This window comes from Cricetulus griseus, chromosome X (assembly GCF_003668045.3).
Source record: "Cricetulus griseus strain 17A/GY chromosome X, alternate assembly CriGri-PICRH-1.0, whole genome shotgun sequence".
NCBI lineage: Eukaryota > Metazoa > Chordata > Mammalia > Rodentia > Cricetidae > Cricetulus > Cricetulus griseus.
The window spans coordinates 119,028,613-119,052,395 of NC_048604.1; the positions used below are offsets into that span (position 1 = coordinate 119,028,613).

The following is a 23,783-nucleotide window of genomic DNA, read 5'->3' on the forward strand; positions in this document are numbered from 1 at the left end:
GCTCTCGAAGTCCCCCCCACACACCAGGGCAAAACGCCAGTCCACCTACGGAGGCTCCCAGGAGTGCAGGGGCCTCCCCGATGGCATCCATGATCAGGGGGCTGGATTAGTCCCGTACTGGCCTCCCAAAGAGCGTCTGGGGTCGATCTGCTTTCCCTTTTTCAGGCCAACTGTTTTTGTGGGTTTCTCCAACCTGTTACAGACCCCTTCGTTCTTCATTCCTCCCTCTCTTCAACTAGGTTCCAGATTTCAGCTCAGTGTATTTCTGTGTATGTCTGTCTCTGCTTCCATCAGCCACTGGATGAGGACTCTAGGATAGCATAGAGAGTAGTCATCACTCTCATTCTAGGGGAAGGGCTTCTAGGCCATCCTCTCCTCCACTGCCCATTGTTAGGGATTTAAGTTGCTTCCTGTTAAGGGCTTGTTTTTGGTTGTTATACCAAAATGTCCAAGGCTAGGTATCTTATAAAAAAAAAAGAGGTGAATTCAGGTTAACATTTTGGAGGTTGAAGAACGCAGCAGCAGTGTGTATTCAGCCTTGGTGAGGGTCTCATAGAAGATGAATATGCAAGAGGATGAAATTATACGGTGAGAGAGGAAACAAGAAAGATTCTTGGGGAGGTGCCAGGCTTGCTAATAACAATCTACTCTTGTGGGACTTCCTGAGAGAAAAAGAAATGCATTAATCCCCTCTAAGAGCAGTACCCTCAATGACCAAACTACTTACACGAAGTTCCAGTTCTTGAAGGGCCCACCACGTGAGCTGGGCATGGTGACACGTGCATATAAACCCAGCACTCTAGAGATAGAGGCAGGAGCATCAGGATCAGGAGTTTAAGGCCACCGTTGGCTACAATAAATAAGTCAAGGTCAGCCCGGGCTACATGAGACTTCATCTCAAAAATAAGTAAAAAGAAAAAAAGGGGGAGGGACTGGAGAGATGGCTCAGTGGTTAAGAGCACTTGTTGCTCTTGCAGAGGACCTGGGTTTGATTCCCAGCACCCACATGGTGGCTCACACATGATGCCCGATTCTGGCCTCTACAGGTACCACACAAAATTGGAGCAGAGACATAAATGCAGGCAAAACAACTGCATACATACAACAAAAATAATAAAGAAGAAAGAAAAAGCCCTGTACCCGTCATCACCACACTGATTTCTTTCTTTCCTATTTTCTTTTGGTACCCAGTCAGTTTCATATGTTTTGAGTGGATTTGCCGGATTACAAGGTTCTCCAATTTGGCTTTCGTAAAAGACTTAACTGCTGAGCCATGTCTTCAGCTCCTTCCTTTTCTTCTTGTCACAAAAGGTACCTGCATGGTGCAAGAAGAAAGTTCTGGGGTCATCTGGGGCCAGAGGCCATGGCAGGGTGCCCCCTATTGCATTTCTGTCTACCCCAGTTAGTTCTGTTTTGAAAGCTTAGCACGAGGCTTAGCTGGAGGAGCAATTGGGGAAGCATTTGCCAGGAATGGGAAGAGAATGATTTCTAGAGCCAAAGCGGCTAAATAAATTCTGCTGAAACCAGAAACCACACCACATTTTCCCATACTATTTTAGTTTTGCGAGGCACAAGCCTTTTTCAAACAATGAAAAGAAAAAATATTTCAAGCTCAGCCTGTGGTTGGAAACTCCATGAGTAACCGTTCCCCTAGCAAACCCCAGGGGGGAAAACACATATTTGCAGAGCCTAGTGCCTCCAGAGAAAAGCTCCCCAGCTGGTCCACATTAAAACAGCAGACAACATTCTGTGGGGCACTCAGGCTTGGCCAGCAATGCTTCCACGGAGCTTGGAGCTGGCCTGTCCATCTCACCAGGTCACAAACTCAGAGTTCCTTTCTGGTGTTTGCCCAGATTTAGGGCCACCTTGTAACCTTTTTTTAAAAATATAAATTGATGTAAAATTCACACAAATTGTTCCACTCCTTTAAACTGTGACATTTGGCACAATCACGACATTGTGCAACTATCACTTTTATCTAGTCCCCACATGCTTTGCACTGTCCAGAAGTGTAGAAATTTTGTGCCGTTATCAAGCAGTTACTCACAGTTTGTCCCTTTTCTCAGCCCCTGGCAACCACTAAGCTGCCTTTTGTCTTTATGAATTTGCCTGTTCTGGACATTTCCTGCAAATGGAGGTAATATGATATGTGCCCCTGTGTGACTACCTCATTTCACCAAGCATAATTTGTTTTGCAGTTCTGGGGATTGGACCTAGGGCCTCACACATGCTCTGTAAGTCCTCTATCACCAACCTATACCCCAGGACTCTTTTTGATTTTTTTCCTCTTTAGTGTTTTGGGACAGAGTCTCTCTACATAGTCCTATTTGTCTTGGAACTCACTCTATAGACCAGGCTGGATTCAGAGCTTTTTTTCTGCCTGAGTATCTGAGATAACTGACCTGTGCTGTGAAGCTCAGTTCGCATGGTTTTGAAATTCATCCTTCATCTACATTTGGCATGTGCCCATCACTTTTATTTTTAAGGTGGGATATTCCAGTGTACTGCATGCCATGTTTACTTACCCATTTGTTGGTTCATAGTCACTAGTAGTCTTTTTTTGGCTAGTGTTCACAATGCTGCCATGAATTTTTATGCATATCCGCTCTCAATTCCTTTGTTTATCCACCCATGAGAGACATAGCTAGGCCACTTATTCCATGCTACACCTTGGCACTTTCTCTCTTTCTTTAGAGGTAAGGTCTTACTATGTAGGTCCGATTGGCCTTGAAATCTTGGCCTTCCTGCTTCAGCCTTCTGAGTGCTAGGATTACAGGTGCCCCAACACCTAGCTCACTACAACATTTGCACAACACAGATGGATCCCATTTGTACAAAGTCCTCAAAGACTCTTGTTTTGGTTTCACATTGGATCACCCGTGGGCTGTATTTGCTTGGTGTGTGTGTGTGTGTGTGTGTGTGTGTGTGTGTGTGTGTGTGTGTGTGCATGAGGAGACTAGAGGACAATCTTGGATGTCATCCTCAGGAACTGTCATTGCTTTTTGAGACAGGGTTTTTCACTGGCCTGGAACTTGCCAAGTAAACTAGTCTGGGTAACTAGTGAACTCTACAGATCAGCCTCCCCAGTTCTGGGATTATAGGTGCGAGCTGTTCTGCTCTTCTTTATGTGGCTTCTGGGTGTGCACCACAACTGCCTGGCTTTTCTAAAAAAAAAAAAAACTACTCTCATACAGTAATCCCTGTACTATATAGACTGTACTGTCACCCAGCCCAAGCTGTGGAACCTTACAAACACCAATGTTCCATCAAAGCACAATTGTGCATGCCTGTGATCCCAGCACTTGGCAGGTGGAGATGGGAGGGACACAGATTCAAGGGTAGCCTGGGCTACACTGTGAGTTCCAGGCCCACCTGAACTATATAACAAGGCCTTGGCTCAAAAACAAAACCAAACAACAACAACAACAAAACAAGGCCTGTGTGTGTGGCTGTAGCATCTAAGAGGCAGAGTGTTTTCTAATATGCACAAGGCCTTGGGTTCCATGCCTAGCATTGACAATAAAACAGACAACAGAAAAGCACACTAATGCTGGGGTTCACCCTTGTTATAATTGGCTTAGGCACTGCGAGTTAAAAAAAAAAAAAGAACAACTCCCCATGGGATTCGATTCAGCCCTGGCTGGACCATCCTACACCCTTTGCAGTCTCTCCATAGTGATAGCTTCAATATTCCGATACCTGATGTGCCAGTCAGCTAGCTTTCCATTGCTGTGGCAAAAATTCCCGAGCTAAATAAGTGCTGAGGAGGAGAGGGTTTGTTGCATGCCTTCAGAGGTTCCAGTTTGTGAATGTATTGCTTTGGGGCTGTGGAAAAGAAGACTATGATCATGGGGGACACAGGGTGGAGCCAAGCTACTCACTTCATGGTAGCTAGGAAGGGGTATGTGTGCTAAAGACCTAGTGTCCCTTCATGATAGCACATGCCCTGTGGTCTTTGAAAGGCTTCGCTGCTTTCCATGGTGTCACAGGCTGGGGACCAAGCCTTCAGCACCTGGTGTTTTGCTTCCTATTCTGGGGCATATTTGCACTTGCTTCTGAGGGATTTGTTCCTTGATGAGCTTTAATCCTGTGACAAGTGCCTTGTGGAGTCCACTGCTGGCTTGGCCCAGTGCCTTCCCAGCTGTCCAAAGCACCACAGTGCACCTGTTCCTCATAGCTGTCCACACTATACAGACAGGGGACCCAAGTGATGACGGGATATTCTGTCTGAAGCTTAAAGGGAAGGGCACACAGAGACTGAAGCAGCAGTACGGAACCTGCACGGATCTTCGCTAGCTCCTCTGGCTATGTTATAGTTGTTGGCTTGGTGTTTCTGGGGGACTCCAGCACCAGTGGGAATGTCTCTGATTCTTTTCCCTGCTTTTAGGACCCCGATGAGAAGGTTTGTGGTCTTGTATCTTTTTTTTTATTTTATTCTTTTATTAGTTCAAATTAGGAACAAGCTTGTTTCACATGTCAATCCCTTCTCCCTCTCCCTCCCCTCACCCCAACATCCCACCTGCCCCTAGCCATCCCCCCTCCACTCCCCAGGCAAGGTAAGGCCCTCAAAAGGGGCTCCCCAAAGTCTATGTGGTCTTGTATCTTATTATGCTGTATTTAGTTGATGTCCCTGGGAGGCTTGCTCTTTTCTGGGGGGAGACATGGAGGCAGAGAGTGGATTGGGGGAGGGGAGGGGAACTGGGAGGAAGAGAGGGAGGGGAAGTTGTGGTGGGGATTACTGTATGAGAGAAGAATTAAAAAAAAAGCCAGGCAGTTGTGGTGCACACCTTTAATTCCAGCACTCAGAGGCTGAGGCAGGAGGATCTCTGAGTTTGAGGCCAGCCTGGCCTACAGAGTGAGTTCCAGGACAGCCAGGGCTACACCAAAACAAGGGAGCAGAATGAGAAAGTGGGGGGGAGAGTTAGCCCCGAAGACCCAAAGTGTATGAGAGAACTAGGGAAGAAGAACATGTCCTCAGGGTCCAGACCTGAAGAAGGAATGTTTTGGAAAGCCTCACCTCAGACTATGCCAGGCCCATCTCGAGCATTTCTTGTCCTCCCCTGGCTATTCCTTAGACCAGGAGAAAAACACTGAAATCACTTCTGATTTCCAGATGGATATGTCCCCAAAATACTGCTGTGAGAGGAGACATTGCTAAGCAACAGACAAATGAGTTGACTTTCTGTTCTCACAGACTGTAATCTTTATTTTAATTGGGCAAATGGGCTTTTCTGGCCAAGGATTTCCCATGGAACTCAGCTCAGAACAGTCAAGGAGATTTGTTTTGGAATCGTCACTGCTGATTCTGAGAGACACCACCTTCCATCTGGAGACAGAAAAGCCAGGATTGCCCTGACCCTCTCAGTTCACTCTTGCAGACTTTCTGGCAAAGGATAGGGAGGAATTTTCTTTTGGTTCTGAACTTAGCTTATTTTCTTGGGCAAGGTGAAGTGTTCACAGCTCCTCAGGGACAAAGAGGAGGGAGCCTACTACAAAGGGGGCTGGTTGTGTTAGCTTTACATTTCTGTACCAAATACCCAAGAAGGATGAAGGGTTGCTTTGCACTCAGCATTTCAGAGGTATCTGTCCCTGGTTACTTGACTCTGCTACTTTAGGCCCAAGATGGCACAGTATATCATGGTGGGTGGCAGGTGGCAGGTGGCAGGTGGCAGAAGAAGACTGCTCAACTACATTCAGTCATCAAAGGGAGAGAAAGGCCGGGGCTGGGTCCCTGGTAGTCTCTTCAAGGACAACCCTCCTTCCAAAGACCTACTCCAGTCAGCTCTATTTCTTAAAGGTTTCTCCTAATACTTCCAGGGATTATAGAGCTAGCTTTAGCACATGGGCCTTTGCAAAGACATTCCAAAGCCAAACTATAACACTTGTGTTAGGCTGTTGCTTAAGAATTTTGCCAACAGGATGGATCAGTGAGTAAATGTGTTTGCCACAAGTCTGACAACCCGAGTTTGATCCTCAGATCCCACATGGAACAAGGAGAGAAATGACTACCACAAGATGTCCTCTGACCCCCCCCCCCACACACATGAGAATGCAAAAAATAATCTGGCTGCAAACTATAGGATTGCTTTAGGCTTCCAAGGCTAATAGGGAGCTTAGTTGGTGACATTAGGTCTTCCTAGAATTCTTGAACGGAAGCTTCACTGACAGGAGAAATGCCTACATCAGGAAGTGGGCAACCGTAGCAGAGACCCCACAGCCATTGCCATTTAGTGGGTATACCTAAACATGGGAAACATGTTAGGTGCTGGGTGCCAGCAATCCGCCATCTTTTTCTTCCTTTTCCTTACCGCTGTGTAAATCTGAAAGCCAGACAGCTTACCTGCCAGCCTTGCCAGAAGATGGTTTCTGCCTGAAGCCTCCTTCTGTTTCCAAATCTTGCTGGCTGTCTGCTTGATAAATCTAGGTCACTTACTCTGGGCCCTAACTGCTAGACAAAGTTAGGAAGGAGAGTTTCTGCAGGAAGAGTATTTTAGAGGCACCATATTCTCTGCTGTCAAATGTCTACTGTAACCAGTGACCATTTGGTGGTAAGGAGCAGAATCCACTTACCCATGCAGATGGGTTCAGTGGATTTCTGAAATGGGAACAGGAAATCTACACAGAAAGTTCTAGCAGGGCCTTGTGGGAACTCAGATCTATTGCTCTCTCTGAATGTCTGGGTTGCATTCCTAAGTCATATCTGAAACCCAATTCCCAGTGGGCTAGAATGAGGAGGGAGGCAGGGCCTTTCGGGAGGTGACAAGCCATGAAGGAGGAACTCGTAAAACCACTTTTTTTGGGGTGAGGGAGACAGGGTCTCCCTATGTATTCCTGGCTGGCCTGGAGCTCACAGAGATTTGCCTGCTTCTGCCTCCCTAGTGCTGGGACTAAAGGTGTGTGTACTAACGCTTAGCCCAGGATGGGTGTCCTTATGAGGGAGATGCTGGAGAGCTCTTCCACCCCTTCTGCCATGAAGAGAAAGCAAAAAGAAGCTAGCCCCCACCAGCCACCGAATCTGCTTTGATCTGGGACTTCCCAGCCTGCAGAACCCCAGGGAATTTTTACAAGCAAGTTTTACCCCAGTTTAGGACACTTTGTTATGGCACTATGAGTAGAGGGACTGTCCACTGGCTCCCTCACACTGCCTTTGGCCTCTGCTTCTCCACAGCTTTGAGTCACATGCTGCTTTTTGTTCATTGAGACAGGATATCTTGTAGCTCAAGCTGACCTCAAACTTGTTATGTAGCCAGTGATGACCTTGAACTCCAGCTTGTCTTGCCTTCCCCCATCAAGTGCTGGGATTATAGCCCTGTATCAACACACCCATATCCCATGTGGCTTCCATACGAACCCCAGCCCCAGTGCTTGCACTCACAAGAGCTTGCTGGCCAGTGGCTTAGTGCTTACTTCATTTTCATGGAAAAGGAATGAATCCAATTAGATGTGCTTACACCAAAGTGTAATGGTGCAAACAGCTGTGCCTGGGAGGAGACAGCAGGGACCCATGGGACTTAGAGTGGGGCATGTTTTCTTAGAAACAGTGGTTGGTAACAACGGCTATAGAAGCATGGACAATGAGTGCCAGAAGGCACCTCAAAGGTCAGACTCGGAGTTCTTTCATATCGCAGGCAGTTAGACACAGGAGCTCAGATTATATGCGTGGACTGGCAGATAGTACGGCTTAGTGGAAAGATAAAGATTAGTGCCATTTATCTACCCCTCCTTTCTTTTCTTCAGAGACCAGAGGAATAATGCTTAGGTGCAAGGCTGTAAGAGTCAATGAAGTAATGTTAGCAATCTATGAACAAACACTTCTTTTTTATGGTGAAAAAGTGTATATTTGGAATTAGCCAACTGGATTCAGTTTGGATGATCCCAATTTTGTTGGCAACATCCAGAGCATCATAATCGGGAGCCAACTGAGAGTATGCCTTCTTCTGTCCGTCAGGCCTTATGAGGGTGTTGACTTTGGCCACATCAATGTCATAGAGCTTCTTCACAGCCTGTTTGATCTGGTGCTTGTTGGCCTTGACGTCCACAATGAATACAAGTGTGTTGCTGTCTTCTATCTTCTTCATGGCTGACTCAGTGGTCAGGGGGAATTTGATGATGGCATAGTGCCTAAGCTTGTTTCTCCTGGGCGTGCTCCTTCGCATTTGGGCTGCCTCCGGAGCCGCAGGGTCTTGGGCCGCTGGGAGGTTGGTGACGTGCGGCTCTTCTTTTTGTGGCTGTGGATGCCTTTCAGCACTGCCTTCTTGGCTTTCAAGGCCTTCACTTTGGCTTCTGCTTTGGGAGGAGCACGAGCTTCCTTTTTTGCTTTCGGCGCCATCTTGGCGAAAAGGCGAACAAACACTTCTTAAACTTGATTATTACAGCAAGGCCTGAGGGCATACACTTGTAATTTCAGTACTTGGGAGGCTGAAGCAAGGGGATTGTGAGTTCAAGGCCAGCCTGGATGACAAGTGAAATGAAAGGCCCGCTGCCTCTCTGTCTCCCCCCGCCTATGCTGATGCTGGGTGTTCTCTCTGGAGCAGCCGGGATGGGCTGGAGAGTGCAGCGCGGGGCGATAATTGTCCGGGAGCTGCTAGCTGCCGCAGAGCTGCCCTGCTTCACCTTCATCCTGCCCCCGCCGGCCTCCACTTCCCCCGGCTGCCGTTTTCCCTCCCAAGCCGGTTCACCCAGGCGGGGCTGCCCTGGCACCGCGCCGGGGCTGGGGCCGAGCACCCCTCGCCCCCACGCCCCCCCCCCCGTTGAGAAACACTCCGTCCCAAGGTCTCCGCCCCCAAGGTCAGCCACCTGGGCGCGGAGGGAGGAATCAAGTCTGTTGTACCAGACACCAGACCTTGAGAATATGCTGATCTGGAATGGCTCTGTGCCTCATTTGAACCATCAAATAGAATCCCTGCTCCTAGCTTGCGCCTTTTTCCCTATATAAGGACCCCTTTCCCTTGGCTCGGGGCGCTTGGCCTCAGAAAAGCTAAGTCGCCCCGGGTACCCGCGTCTCCAATAAAGCCTCTTGTTTTTTACATCCAGTTCGTGGCCTCGCTGGTTCCTGGGTGTGTGGGTCTCCCTCTACGAAAGTATCCCTTCGGGGTCTTTCAGAAACACTTTCAAACTTTAAAAAAGTTGTTTTTTATGAGAGAAAAAGAAACCCATAAAAATTTAGTGGCATTGTATATGATCATGTCACCCATATGACATATGTTGCCACAGTTCCTAAGCTATTTCCTAAATTCATGGTTTATGAGATTTTGTTCGTTGTGTATGGTGTAAGGTAGGGGTTGAGATTCTTTTTATTTTCAGGGAATTACAATTTGAAGGTCCAATTTGTGCTGGTCTACCTTGAACTAAATCTGGGAAGTTTAGGTTGAGTTGTTAAATGTTACTGGGGAGCATGGAGACCCTTTCAGAGGTCTTAGTCTGAATTTTGTTACTAAAAGAATTTGGCAAGGCAGTGGTGGCACATGCCTTTAACCTCAGCATTCAGGAGGCAGAGGCAGGAGGATCTCTGTGAGTTGGAGGCCAGGCTAGTCTACAGAGTGAGTTTCATGGCAGCTAGGGCTACATAGTGAGTTCCTGTCTCAAAAACTAATTGAGAATAGACTGAAGAAATCTTGAGGACAATTTTATTAGATTTTGAGAAAAAAAAAACCCAAAGCAGGCAAGGTACAAATGAGCTTGCTTAGCATGGACAGAGAAGAAAAGGGAAAGTTCTACTTTTCTGAGTAATTCAGACAGGCAGGCAGACTAACCTCCCCGTATGCTACTGTCCTTACAAGGTGGGAGTGCTGGGAAGGAAACGTATAGTGTCTCATTAGAGGGACAATTGTTGCTCCTATCTTTTGAGTATGGTTTAAGGTGAGCCTGTCTTCTTGGGAGGTGGTCCCTTGGCTAGGTGACTGACCAGCTCAACTGGATTAACTCTTAAGTTTTGGCAGCTTACAGTGTTACGTCTGAGAAGTAGCTCTCTCAAATTGGCCTCTCCAGATCAAGGCTGCTGTACCCGTCTTACATTGATCCATGTAGAATGGAAGATCTTTATTAAAGTAATTTATGTTGCTTTCTCATATCTTTCACTCATGTGTGTTATAAACTCCATAACACATTGCTATTTTTGTTTTAAACAATCCCTTGGCTGTTAGGCAATTAAGGTGAGAAAAAGAGAGGTTTTATATGTTTAGAGACATCTACCGTTTCCAGTTTTCTTCATTGCCTTCCTATACCTTCTTGTCTAGCTTAATTTTCCTTCAGAGCAGGCCCAGAGACAGCTTCTATATTAGGATAAGCAAGGGAAGGTTTCTTATAAATATGCTAAAAGAATCTACAGGAAAAGATGGGTATAGTGAGTGAAGCATAGGGAACATGGCTTTCAAAAGAGATAGACACTAAAAATGAGGGCTGAAGAGATGGCTCAGTCCGTAAACTGCTTGATACACAATCATGAGGCCCTGAGTTTGATTCCTAGCACCCATGTAAACAGCAGGAGCTGCAAGATTCCAGCCTGTAAACCCAATGCTGAGGAGGCAGAGACACAAGGCTCTCTGGGGTTCGCCGAGGAGGAGCCATCTAACCGAATGGGAGAGCCCCAGGTTCAGCAAGAAACAGCCTCAACATGGTGGTGACTGAGGAAGACAGTTCATGTTGACCTCTGTCCTCCATGAACACACATGCACACCCAAAGTATATTCCTTGTTTGGCTATGTCCCATTTGTTCATCATCCATTCGTCTGTTGATGTATTTGTTGTTTGTATCTCTTGGATGGGATGAAGATTGGGCTATGGATGTTTCTGTTCAAGTGCTTGTTATGGCACCTGTTTAGAACTTCTTTCATTACATACTTATTCTTGGAACTTCTCAGCACCCAGCAGTCACATTTTATATCTTGTAAAATCCCCCACCTCCCAACAGATGAGTCCCTATTTTATAAAGTAGGTCTGCTTAGGCCCTTGCTTTCTGACTTCGAATGCATATTGGAATCAGCCCCTTGGAGCTTTACAAATACCAGTGCCTGGTCCCACCCCTAAAGATCTTGATGCCATTAGCTTGGGTTTGTATTAAAAGCTCTGGTGTAATTCCTATGTGAAGCCCCGGTTAGCACACCCACATAGACCTTTCTTTGCAGTCTCCTTGTGGCATTACTTATGGACACACTGTGGCTATCAGCAGACATATTCATTTGATGGAAGATACTCTATGATTGCAAGCAGAACTCACCACAATATTATTATTATTATTATTATTATTATTATTATTATTATTATTATTATTATTATTATATTTTAGTTTTTTTGGTGCCCTGCTTTTCTGGCTTACTAAGCCCATACCTAGTCTTCATACGTGCTAAGCTAACACTGGAGTTTTGTCTGTTTTGAGAACTGGTTTGATTCAACTTAAAATTCTGCTTATGAATCCATTAAATTACTTACTGTTTCTAATGGTGATCAAAGTTTCAAAGACCAATAATAAGTCCCTCATGGTGACTGTGTCATAGAAATTTAAAATAAACTACAATCTGTGTGTTGAAATAGCTTATACATCCACGTGTTAAAAATGCTTGGCTCAGTGGTTAAAAGTAAGTACTGATTTTCCAGAGGACCCATGTTTGGTTTCCAGAATCCACATCAGGTGGCTCCCAAACTGCCTGTAACTGCAGCGCTAGAGGACCCTTTGTCCTCTGTGGACCCTGCACTCACAGGCACAATGTGGCTCATGGTTTCAGCTGACATCACTTTGGGCCTGTGGTGAAGCAGTACGGCATGTTGAATGGGTTTGGTGGAGCACAGCTGCTTGCCTCGTGGACATCAGAAGTAAGGAGAGACCGAGAGTCCTGGGACGAGATGTACCCCCACAGACTCTTTCCTGGTGCTCTACCTCCTCCCACCTCTTTTTTCCCCTTGGTGTTTTGACACAGGGTTTCTCTGTGTAGCCTTGGCTGTCCTGGAACTCTGGAGACCAGGCTGGCCTCCCTACCTCTGCCTCCTGAGTGCAGGGATTAAAGGTGAACGCCACCACCACTGGGCCATGGCTCAAAATTTTAATCATAAAATAGAATATACAGCAACTGGGCATGGTGGCGAATGTTTTTTCATCCCAGCACTCAGGACACAGAGGCAGGCATATCTCTGAGTTCGAGGCCAGCCTGGTCTACAAAGCAAAAGTTCCAGGACAGCCAGGGCTACACAGAGAAACCCTGTCTTGAAAAACCAAAACAAACAAACAAACAAAAAAACCCCAAAACCCCAACCAACTACCCAAACAAACAAACAAAAACCCAACCAATCAACCAAACACAAATAAGAACAAAATACAATAGAAAGCTTCATTCCATATCTCTTTATAGCTTGAAAGCATTTAAAAACGTTAGCAATCACCTTTTTGATCTCTTGCATCATCACTTGTGATAATTATGTATCAGTTGTGATAATCTATATTGCATTATAAATTGTAGTTAATAATATAATTCTCTATAGCTGGAGTTACAGGCAGTTGTGAGCCACCATTTATAATCCTGTGAGTTGTCTACAAAGAGTTCTTGAAACAAATGGATTCTTTGGCAAGAAGCTCATAAAGGAAGGCATCAATTCCATTTACTTCCAAAAACATTTATTGAGCCATACTGTGTGCTTGGAACAATACTGGCTGTTCAGTGGGAGAAACACAAGTCACAGGATTGATAGTGTACTTTTCTTAACTAGAAGGAAGAGAATATAATAAAGGGCTGTTGGTAAGGAAATGTGATACTTCAACTTGACCTAGTTGGAAGCGTTGATGAGAACAGGCCACTCCTCTGTTCTGTGGAGGATGGCAGTTAAAGCTTTTAGCCCTGCCTCCCTAGCAGGGTATACCATTCAACAGAGATCATATTCACAGCCAATCTGATGGTATAAGTTCTAAGAATCTTCCTGGTAGCTCGATGTCTATTTTGCAGTTTTTAGGGAGAAGGGAAAGCTATATCAAGCTTCTTCAACAGCAGAATATTGAAGTAGCCAGTTTTCAATTGAACACTCAGAGATAAGTCTGATAGGGCCTTTAGAGCAGCTGAAAAACCATGGAGTGTTTACAAAAGATGAGATGCTGGAAGCTGAGGAAACCCTACAGGGGCAACAACAAGCATCTTGAACATACTCCTGTGTTGTCTATGCCTCCAGGTTCCCACAGGGGCTTAGAGGCAAGGCACTGTGTACATGATGAGAGGGACATGACAGGCCAGGGGTGCTAGCTAGAAATTGGGCACATTTACACTTGGACACTCATTTTCCTTGTATAAACTGTGAAATTGAACACTGCCTGACATCACTTGATTGGAAAACCAAATGGTCCATCCTCTCTCCTCTTCTCTTCCTTTTCTTTTCTACAGTGTCTTATGTCTCCTTGGCTGGTCTTGAACTTACTATACAGCTGTGATGATGACGTAGAACTTGAGATCCTCCTGCTCTCACCTCCTGAGTGCTGGGATTACAGGCATGTACCAGACACCAAGTTTATGCAGTGGTGTGGATTGAACCCAGGGCTTTGTGTGTGCTAGCCATGCACTATACCAACTGAGCTACATCATCAGTCTTTTTTTTTTTGTAATTTTTTTATTAGTTCAAGTTAGGAACAAGCTTGCTTCACATGTCAATCCCTTTTCCCTCTCCCCCAACCCTCCCCCCAACTTTCCACCTGCCCCCTACCCCATCCACCTTCCACTCCCCAGGCTGGGTAGGGCACTCGACAGGGGCTCCCCAAAGTCCACCATATCATCCTGGGCCAGGTCTAGGCCCTCCCCCATGTGTCCAAAATCCTTTCTTACACCAGGGGAGTCTTCAATAGCTGAGATTCTCTCTTCCATCTCTTGAATTCTATTGGTTATACTCACATCTTTAGTTCCTGATCATTTATCCAGTCTTTCTATTTCCAGCATCCCCTCATTCTGTTTTTTTTATTGTTTCTATTTCAGCTTTCATGCCTTGAACTGTTTCAATTGTTTCCTTCACTTGTTTGGTTGTTTTCTCTTGGCTTTCTTTAGATTCTTTAAGAGATTTGTTTATTTCTTGAATTTTTTGGTTTGTCTTTTCCTCCATTTCATGTAATTTTTTGCTTGTTTTTTTCTTCTATTTCTTTAAGGGATTTTCTTGTTTCCACTTTAAAGGTCTCTATCATCTTCCTAAGATAATTTTTGAGGTCCATCTCTTCTTCATCCTCTGTGTTGAGCTTTTCAGATCTTGCTGGTGTGGCGTCCCTAGATTCTGGTGGTGTCATATTGGCCTCTTCGTTGTTGAGTGTGTTCTTATTCTGTCTTCTTCCCATCTCTTCTTCCAGTGGGTGCAGGTGGGGTCTCTCTATCTCCTCTTGTCACCTGGTGGTGTGTGTGGGCCAAGACTTTAATGTCTGCAGCTCTGGATGGTCTTGCCTCTCCTGGTAGTCTGCTCACTCAGTAGGGGTCAGGCTCAGTAGGGGTCAGGCCAACAGAGGGAGAAGGAAGAGTGAGGTGTTTCCAGACTCAGGGAGCTCCTCCCTGCCTGGGTGGGTCCACTCTAAGCAGGCGCAGGCCCAGAGAGATCCGGGGTAAATGGGAAGTTGGGTAGGAAAAGGACAGGAGCAGAGGGTACACTCACCTCGGTAGGGGTCAGGCTGGCCTATATCCTTAGTCTTAATACTGCCTTTTCTATTGGTCCTCAGACTAGGCTTGGGACCACAGCCTTGCACAAGGAAGAAGACCATGATATCCTGTTTGTTGTCAGTGGCAACAACATTGGGAGCTGGCAGGTTTTGAAGACTTTAGTTGATCACCCACTTGAATTTTCAGAACAAAATTAATAAGCATTTTTCTTTCCCAGTATGATATAGAAAGGTTTCTATAGAGTATGGGCTGGTGAGTAGAACTTAACTGCATTTAATCATTTCTTTTGAGATGTAGGAGGTCACTGATAGTGTATTTAATATGCTGTCCCTAAAATAACAGAGTTCATATAGTGCTGGTGATACAGCTCAGCAGGTAAGAGCACTAAGATGCTAACAAAGCATCTTGTGGGAAGGGACACTCTTCCCACAAAAGAAATGCTAAGAGGACTCTGTGCTTCCTTGAAAGCTGGATGACCTGAGTTTGATCCCTGGGACCCACAAGATAGAAAGGAGAAAACTGACCTCTGCATGTACACACACACACACACACACACACACACACAGGCACAAGATAAAGTAAAATAAGATGGGGGAAAGGAAACTAGGAATTCTCATGGGGACAAGAAAATAAAAGTTTCTCATGCCCTTAATTCATAACCTGATAACCCAGCAAGTGTCCCTTTTCCCTTATAGACAATGTATGGCACAAGCTTGTCCTTTATCACAATATAACAAGAAACCCTGCAGGGTGACTCACCAGCCACTGAGCCTGGTGACTAACAAAAACCACCAGACCCCAAACTGCTCAAACAACCCAGTAAAATGCACCCCCCCATGTCTGCACTTAACTGTGATCTCCCATAATAAATGCTATCCCCCCTTTCTTTCTTTCTTTGAAACTTGTCTGAGAGTTCATTCTGTATATCTCAGTTTTTATTTCCACCATTATTGGGATCTGAGATTATCCTTAATTTTTAACTTTTAAGTGACTGTTAAAGAAAAAGAAATGAATGATAATGGGTTTTTCCTTCATTTCCATGCCCCCCATCCCCATGCTCTCTAATTCCTTTTTCCCTAGGCTTAATTGACTCACTGGGGTAGTTCGAAAATTGAATTCTTATGTCGAAAGGGGCTAATGCCACCAATAGAAATATAACACAAGCCCCACATGTAAACACATTTCCCAAGTAGCCACATTAAAAAGGTAGAAACATTGGGCATTAAGTTTAATATTTAACCCAATGTATAATATAAGACACCATTTCAATATGTAACCCATACATAATTGTTGATGTAATATTCTACTTTTTTGGCACCCTCTATAGACTGGTATTACTCAATTTGGGCTGGGCATACTTCAGATGGTTAGGGACCCAATGTGGCTACTGGTCACTGTACTGGGGAGCACAGGCCTTAATGTAGGGTATAGTGACACCCTCTGAGATCCCCCTAACCCACACAACCAACAAATCCTCTAGTCACATTCTAAAAGCACACCTCGATGATACAGGTAAGGAAACTTAGAGAAAAGCGGGACGCAGGGACTATGGTATAGATTTTGCTGATTAAGGTAATTGGCGAGCAAAGGGGAGGGCACTGGAAGTGGGGCCACCTGTATTGATTAGCAGATGGGAAGAGGCCATTTGATGATGCAGTGCTCGGTGGAGGGTCTGTAACCTGCTACTGGGGTGACCTCTGACGACTGTTCTCCATCTTTTCTTCTTCTCTTGTCCAGCGATGGTCTTCGGCCTGCCCTGCACCCTGGCCACCGGGGCCTGTTTGCAGGCCTGCCCTGCGGCCTGCACCTGCAGCAGCGTGGAACGAGGCTGCTACGTGCGTTGCGATCGTGCGGGCCTCCTGCGGGTGCCCGCTGAGTTTCCGTGCGAGGCGGCCTCCATCGACCTGGACAGAAATGGCCTGCGCATCCTGGGCGAGCGGGCCTTTGGCACGCTGCCGTCATTGCGCCGTCTGTCGCTGCGCCACAACAACCTGTCCTTCATCACGCCCGGCGCCTTCAAGGGTCTGCCGCGCTTGGCCGAGCTGCGCCTGGCGCACAATGGCGAGCTGCGCTATCTGCACGCGCGAACCTTCGCGGCTCTTGGTCGCCTGCGTCGCCTGGATCTGGCGGCCTGCCGCCTCTTCAGCGTGCCCGAGCGTCTCCTGGCCGAGCTGCCGGCCCTGCGCGAGCTCACGGCCTTCGACAACCTGTTCCGCCGGGTGCCCGGCGCGCTCCGCGGCCTGGCTAACCTGACTCACGCGCACTTGGAGCGCAGCCGCATCGAGGCCGTGGCCTCCAGCTCTTTGCAGGGCCTCAGGCGCCTGCGCTCGCTCAGCCTGCAGGCCAACCGCGTGCGCGCAGTGCACGCCGGGGCCTTCAGCGACTGCGGTGCCCTAGAGCATCTGCTGCTCAATGACAACCTACTGGCCGCGCTGCCTGCGGCTGCCTTCCTAGGCCTGCACCGCCTGCGCACACTCAATCTGGGTGGCAACGAGCTGGACCGTGTGGCGCGTGCCTGGTTCTCCGACCTGGTGGAACTCGAGCTGCTTTACCTGGACCGCAACAGCATCGCTTTTGTGGAGGAAGGAGCCTTCCAGAACCTGTCGGGCCTCCTGGCCCTGCATCTCAATGGCAACCGCCTCACCATGCTCTCTTGGGCTGCTTTCCAGCCTGGCTTCTTCCTGGGCCGCCTCTTCCTCTTCCGCAACCCTTGGCATTGTGACTGCCACCTGGAGTGGCTGCGCGATTGGATGGAGGGCTCTGGGCGTGTGGCTGATGTGGCATGCGCCTCCCCAGGTTCCGTGGCCGGTCTGGACCTCAGCCAGGTGGTCTTTGAGCGCTCCTCTGATGGCTTGTGTGTGGACCCTGAAGAGCTGAACTTCACCACATCCGGTCCAGGCCCTAGTCCAGAGCCAGTGGCCACCACCGTGAGCAGGTTCAGCAGTCTCCTCTCCAAATTGCTGGCCCCAAGGGCCCCTGTGGAGGAAGTAGCCAACACCACGTGGGAGCTGGTCAATATCTCTCTGTATGACAGCCTTCCCTCTCATGGAGTGGTGGTCTTGGGCTGCAAGATCACGTTTCTCTTCGCCTCTTGCCTCTTGCTCACCCTGGCACAGTATGTAGTGTTCAGCCTGCACAGGGACTGACTCTGCCACACTGAAGTGACCCAAACTACTTTAGTCAAAAGGGGAAGATTTAGTAGGCTGTGATTAGGAGTGTCTGGTGAGAAGAGAGGGAATACGACTGGGGTTGGTGATAAAAGTTCTTGCTGAGGGTGGAAGAAACAGCTTGTCTCTAAAGACAGCCCTAGGCAAAGGAGCACTCAGGGAAGTGCAACTGATGTGGCTATACATTTCTGCTCTTCTCACGTGAGCATCCACTGAAAAGGAGGAGAATAAGCATGGGCTCTTGGGGAGGGGGTGAGGAATGGAAGTTGCCTTCCACCCTAGGCAACAATGCCCACAAGGCCTAAATTAAAGTGGGACTCGATTGGCCAAGTACTAAGAACCATGTCATCTCTCCTGCCTCAGTAGCCCACTAAATCCAATCCTGTCTTTTCTAACATGATCCACTCCCTCCTTCAATGCCCAGGGGCTTGGGGACAACAAGGTTCAGGAAGGTGGACAGGGCATTAGAGAAGGGGCATGGGGATGAGACTGAGGTCCGAGGCAGGTGGTCTGTGTTAAGAGGAATTTAAAACAAAGATTCATTTCTTTTATGCCACAATTGTATAGGCAGTGTCAGGCCTATGTTAAGTTATAAAATGCTAAAGTTGAAGTTAAACCGGTTTCTCTAATGTAAGACTTTGCAGAGTCTTTCCAATGTGATTGGGAACTTTTAAGGAAGCACAGAGTCCTCTTAGCATTTCTTTTGTGGGAAGAGTGTCCCTTCCCACAAGATGCTTTGTTAGCAGTGTAGAGCATCTCCAGCCGGGACAAGTCCGTTAGGTATGAAATTACTATTATTTTTATTTTTAGTGCTGAATTCAGTTCATTTTTCTTGAGCTTATGGTAGTCTATTACAGCCTGGAGCAGAGAGCTTACGGAAGTCTTAATCGGGACACTGAAAGACAGGATTTGCTGCATTTTTTCTTTTCACACCCCCAGACCCAGAGAGATGAAAGTAAGTTTTTTCTTTATTGGGTTTTACTACACAGGGAGAAATCCCATCTAATCCCTATAGGTTACTGAAAGTTCAATCAGACATAACTTTGGCCAAACTTAGTTTTACCCTATCTAAAAATTTCTTTTATAAAACAAGTATCTGTTCAGATATAGGTTACTTTTCAAGGACATGTAGAAAATGGAACAATAATTAAATTTAGTGGAAAAGAACTGTTAAAACTGCCTGGCAGGGACAGTAACATGATGTGAATGACACTGCCATTAGGGCAGGTGCTCTCCAGGGGTCTTGATCTTCTGTTTAGAGGAGAGCTACTTGTTCATGCTGTGGCTCTCTTCCATACTCACCTACCCTGCCTAGCACGCCAACGGTCCTCTTAGTCACACTGTTATGTCATTTCAAAGAAGCATAAAGGACTATGGACTTCTAGAGAAGGTGATCAGAGATTTTCTTCCAACAGGATTAAAAACTCCTTAAAGAATTTCAGTCTTTGTAATGGTATCAAGCTGAAATGAGATCAAGCTGAAAGAAGCTTTTCACATTTATTTTCATACCTGAAATACATCGTTAAGATGCCAATGTTTTAATGTAAAAGTAGAAAATACAGTAAAAATTTCAGTGCTGCTTATTTATCTCAAATACAAGATCAGTGAGTATTAAGCAGGAACAATAGAGTAAAAAAAATAAAATCTGTACATTTACCTAGACTGAATTATCTGCTTGTCATGGTAAAAGGTTTCATAGTAACAACCATTGCCTCATTGCTTTTCAAACACTAAAGGGGACACTTGTCTATTCAGATTTCTTAACTAAGTGTATGGTGATTTGTAAATAGTTCACTTTCCATATTTAGTATGTAACCACCAAATACATTCTATTTATGTGGCCCTGCAGTCCTCTTCAGAAGCAACAGTAATGTACTTTGCAAATACCTTGAGACACAAGTTGTACATTAACATACACATATAATCTTGATGATAGAAAGGCACCCCAAATACTTTTTCAGTTCTTAGAACAAAACAAAACCCAATCATGAGCTCCATTTCCTGAAGTTTCAGTTGAGGTAACCTTGGCAAGTCTCAGCCCCACAGTTACAATCAGTTCTGACCCTTTTTTTTGTCAGGGCTATGGTCAATAGAATCTGAAGACAATTCTCCAGAACCGTTCATTTGATAATTGAAAGTCGGCTCTTCTCCAGCTTTTATGGTTCTTATGGGAAGCCGAGTATCATGGTTATCGATGAAAACATTAAGGACCTGAAGATTTGGGTTACAACTATGATTCACAAAGTGAGACACATTTCCATATCGAGCGGCATCCACTGTGAATTCATCAGGTTCCTAGTCCAGATCAAAAACGTATGTGATTTCTTGATTGTCCACGCCTTTCAGCTTCTTCACTTGTGATTACCTCTCCAACATAGTCCATGACAAAACTCATTCTTTTATTCTTCGCAAGGATTTTTACACCCCAGCCACAACCATTCCTAGTCTTAGAGATGCACAGGGAATCCTGTGTGCCTTTTTGTATAATCCTATTGGGACAATCAGGTCCACATTGGCAACTTGAGTTGTGTTCATAGATGGGAGTGCCAGGTTTGACTTTAATTTGTTGGTTCTTATTATAAGCCAAAACAACTCCAGCTTCAATAGGACAACACTTTTCAAAGAAGCAGTCTGTACACGAACATCCAAAGGTAGATTCATTGTTTAAGATGATTCCTGGAGCTGGCCTGTATTCATTAATGTAGTAGAAATCTAAAGGCGGGCCCTCCAAGTCAACCAGATTTTCAACAAATATCATGCCTTTGCAGTTCTTTCTTCTGTTGAGGTAATCTTGCCATCTCTGCAGAGCTCTTCTTTGCTTGGCTTTCCTTACAGTGTACTCAGAGACAGCTGGTAGCAAGGGTTTGCTACTGTTTTTTTGGAGTGATTGCCTTGCCTTTCTTTACCCGAGATAAGTAACTACTCTTGTCATTGGAGAACTGCTGCAGCAGTTGTGGACACCTGAGGTTTCTCAAGGGCTCCCTGGTACTTGTAGACTCTGGCCATCCTTCCCACTTTACAAGATAATATTCCACATCTTTGTATGTGGGAATCACCTTGACTTCCTGATCCTCTCGCTTCCACCTTGGTGTGCTAGGGCCACAGGTGTGAGCAGACCTAGGTATGAAATTATTATGAGCTGCTCGTATTGACGCTGACTGATGACCAAGAGAGCAGCAAGGACCTGGGAAGGGGGAACTCAGATTCCTCAGGGTGGGAGTTGGCCAACTGCATGCCTGAGGGCAAAGGTCTACCAGCACCTACAGTCTATGTTCAGGGACTCTCAGTGTGGAGTGTAGGAGGGTACAGATGCCAAGTCCCACCCAGGGCCCCTGACACACCAGCTTTTCTCAGGATGGATATGGAAAAGAACAGAGGTTGACTGTCTTGTCAGCCTCAGAATCAGCATATGGTGATATTTTGCTTCGGCAGCAATTTGAGCCCTGGCCATGAGGGCTTTGCAGGCTGCATATTGGCCTGTGACCTGGGGTTTGTGGGTCAGGGGTAGAGTGCTTGCCTAATATGGGTGAGGACCTGGCTTCTGTACTCATCACTGAAGAAAACAAACTGGTCAGTCACGCTCCCATCTCAGTCTGTAGTTGACAGTAGAACCATTCGAGCTGATCACAATAGGTACAGGGTCTTACTGGGCCATCAGGTGATGATGTCAGCAAATGTGCCATGTGTCTGCTAAATAGATGCTCCAGTTTGTTTCCTCACTGAGCAGCGACAGCTGTATTTGTCAAAAGTCCTGGCAATGGACAGTCTTCCTGTGCTGAGTTCCTTTCTTTATATGTAGACAGGTGAGTTTTGAAAACACACACAGATTAGGGTGAGCCAAGCTGTCAATGTCAACGGTACTTTTTCTTTCTTAGAAATAGGATTTTTTATTCTTTGATAATTTCATACATGCTTTGTGTGTATTTGTGTGTGACAGGGTCTCACTATATAGCTGCCCTTGAAGTCATGAACCTATTCACACAACCTCCTTAATTGCTGGGATTACAGGCATGGGCTACCATGCCCAGAAATTCTAAGTAATAGTACTAAGTCAATACTACTGCTTGCCTCCTAGTGGGTGAAGGGACACTAGCCCACTCGAGCTTGTGGCTCTGGCAGGCCTTACCCTTCTCCCCCATTCCCTCTACCTTGCTAAAAACCATTAGATTGCATTCCTAAAGCTAGCCACCAAGGTCCATTCCTTTATTTAGCCACTTCCTCTTCCTGAGGCTGACTACTACGGTCCAGCAATCAGAAGCCCCCTTTGGCTCACCTAATTAACATGCCCAATTAAAATTAAACACCTCATCCTAACATGGGGTTTCCCTTTTTTCTTTTATAAACCACCATTTTCCTATGGGCTTCACCAGTCTCCTCTCTATTGTCCCTCCAGGACAAATACCTCTTTCCCTTTTCCCTTGTCCCCTTCCCCTTCTCCCTTGTCCCCTATCTCCCTTACCACCGCACCCTAGCCCATTCTAACACAGATCTCCCCTTCTTCTCCTCTCAAAAATTATACCTGTAAGGTCATTTGCTGCTGTTTTTCTGCCTGAGTCAGAAAACAGCACTTTAACTTTTCTTCCCTGCTTAATAAAGGATATCTCTGTGAAAGCAGGTGTTTGGGTGTGGTTTGTGCCTGATCTGGGGTCTGGGAGGAAGCCCCTGCTGTACTGGGCTCTCCTTCAATGGCCATCGATTCAGTCGAATGAGTAATGACCAGCATTTAAAACAACACATAAGAGGCAGGAGAAATGGCTCATTGGTTAAGAACACACACTGCTCTTGAAGATTGGTGGTCAGTTGCAAGCAATAATGTTGGGCATCTCACAACTACCTATGACTCCAGCTCCAGGGATCTGACATCCTCTTCTCCACAGGTACTACACACACATACACACACACACACACACACACACACACACACACACACACACAAATAAGAGAAGTATTTAAGAGCAAATACAATGCATGAGTGGTTTGGAGATGTAGCTCAGTGACAGTGTGTGTAGCATGTACAGGTCCTGTGTTGCATTCCCAGCACAGCACCACACAAAAGCCCCAAATCCAACATCAACAAAAATATGTTAGACTAGGAAAGTCAAAAAGTGTCACACGTGACATAACAGTAAACATTGTAGCCAGGCAGTGGTGGTGCATGCCTTAAAGTGGATCTCTGAGTTTGAGGCCAGCCTGGTCTACAGAGCAAATCCCAGGACAGCAGGGCTGTTACACAGAGAAACCCTGTCTTGAAAAACCAAAAAAAAAAAAAAAAAAAAAAGAAAAGAAAAAAAAAAAAGAAAAAAAAAAGAGCAAGCATTGTATTGTGAAACCTGTAATTTGCATGTTCTTGTTCATATTGTGTGTATATGTGTATACTGGGTGGCTATAATTTATATTTTATGGTGGGGTTATAGTTTAAAAATGTGTAAATTGTTGTTTTTGAGACAGGGTTTCTCTGTGTAGTTTTGTAGACCAGGCTGGCCTTGATCTCTCAGAGATCTGCCTGCCTCTGCCTTCCGAGTGCTGGAACTAAAGGCGTGTGCCACCACTGCCCCGGCTCACATTTTCTTTTCTTTTTTTTTTTTTTTTTGCTTTTAAAATTACACTTAATCATTCTGGGTGTGGTAGCACACGCCTTTTAATCTCAGCACTCGGGAGGCAGAGGCAGGCGGATCTCTGTGAGTTCCAGACCAGCCTGATCTACAAGAGCTAGTTCCAGGACAGCCTCCAAAGCCACAAAGAAACCCTATCTCGAAAAACAAACAAACAAACAAACGAATTACACGTAATCACTGGGGAGGCGCTCTCATGCCATGGCATGACATGTGTGGAGGTCAGAGGACAGCTGTGGAAATTCTTTCCTTCAACCATGTGTGTCCTGGTCAGGCTTGGTGGTAAGCATCTTTACCTGCTGAGCCATCTCACTGGCTCTTGAGCATGCATGATTTTAAAAAGACAGTTTACTTTTGGAACTGGAGAGATAGCTGAGTGGGTAAGAATGCTTGCTGTGCAA

General features: G+C 46.0%; 1 protein-coding gene, 1 long non-coding RNA gene and 2 pseudogenes across 2 annotated transcripts; 1 reads left to right on the forward strand and 3 right to left on the reverse strand.

The window, feature by feature from the left end:
• Positions 1-252: 252 nt before the first annotated feature.
• Positions 253-1,463, reverse strand: LOC118239394. Its single transcript, XR_004771353.1, has 3 exons — positions 1,316-1,463; positions 728-850; positions 253-310 (listed from the first exon to the last, which is right to left on the reverse strand). It is a non-coding gene; the product is annotated as an uncharacterized LOC118239394 (long non-coding RNA).
• Positions 1,464-7,790: 6,327 nt separating this feature from the next.
• Positions 7,791-8,329, reverse strand: LOC100770301 (annotated as a pseudogene).
• A 7,971-nt stretch (positions 8,330-16,300) lies between these two features.
• Positions 16,301-19,854, forward strand: Nyx (nyctalopin; the record flags this gene model as incomplete). The annotated part of the gene is made up of 1 exon (XM_027433120.2): positions 16,301-19,854. A coding segment is annotated over one exon (1,449 nt), but the record flags the coding sequence as incomplete, so codon positions are not given.
• On the reverse strand, positions 19,780-22,463 carry LOC113839159 (annotated as a pseudogene).
• Between the last annotated feature and the right edge of the window lie 1,320 nt (positions 22,464-23,783).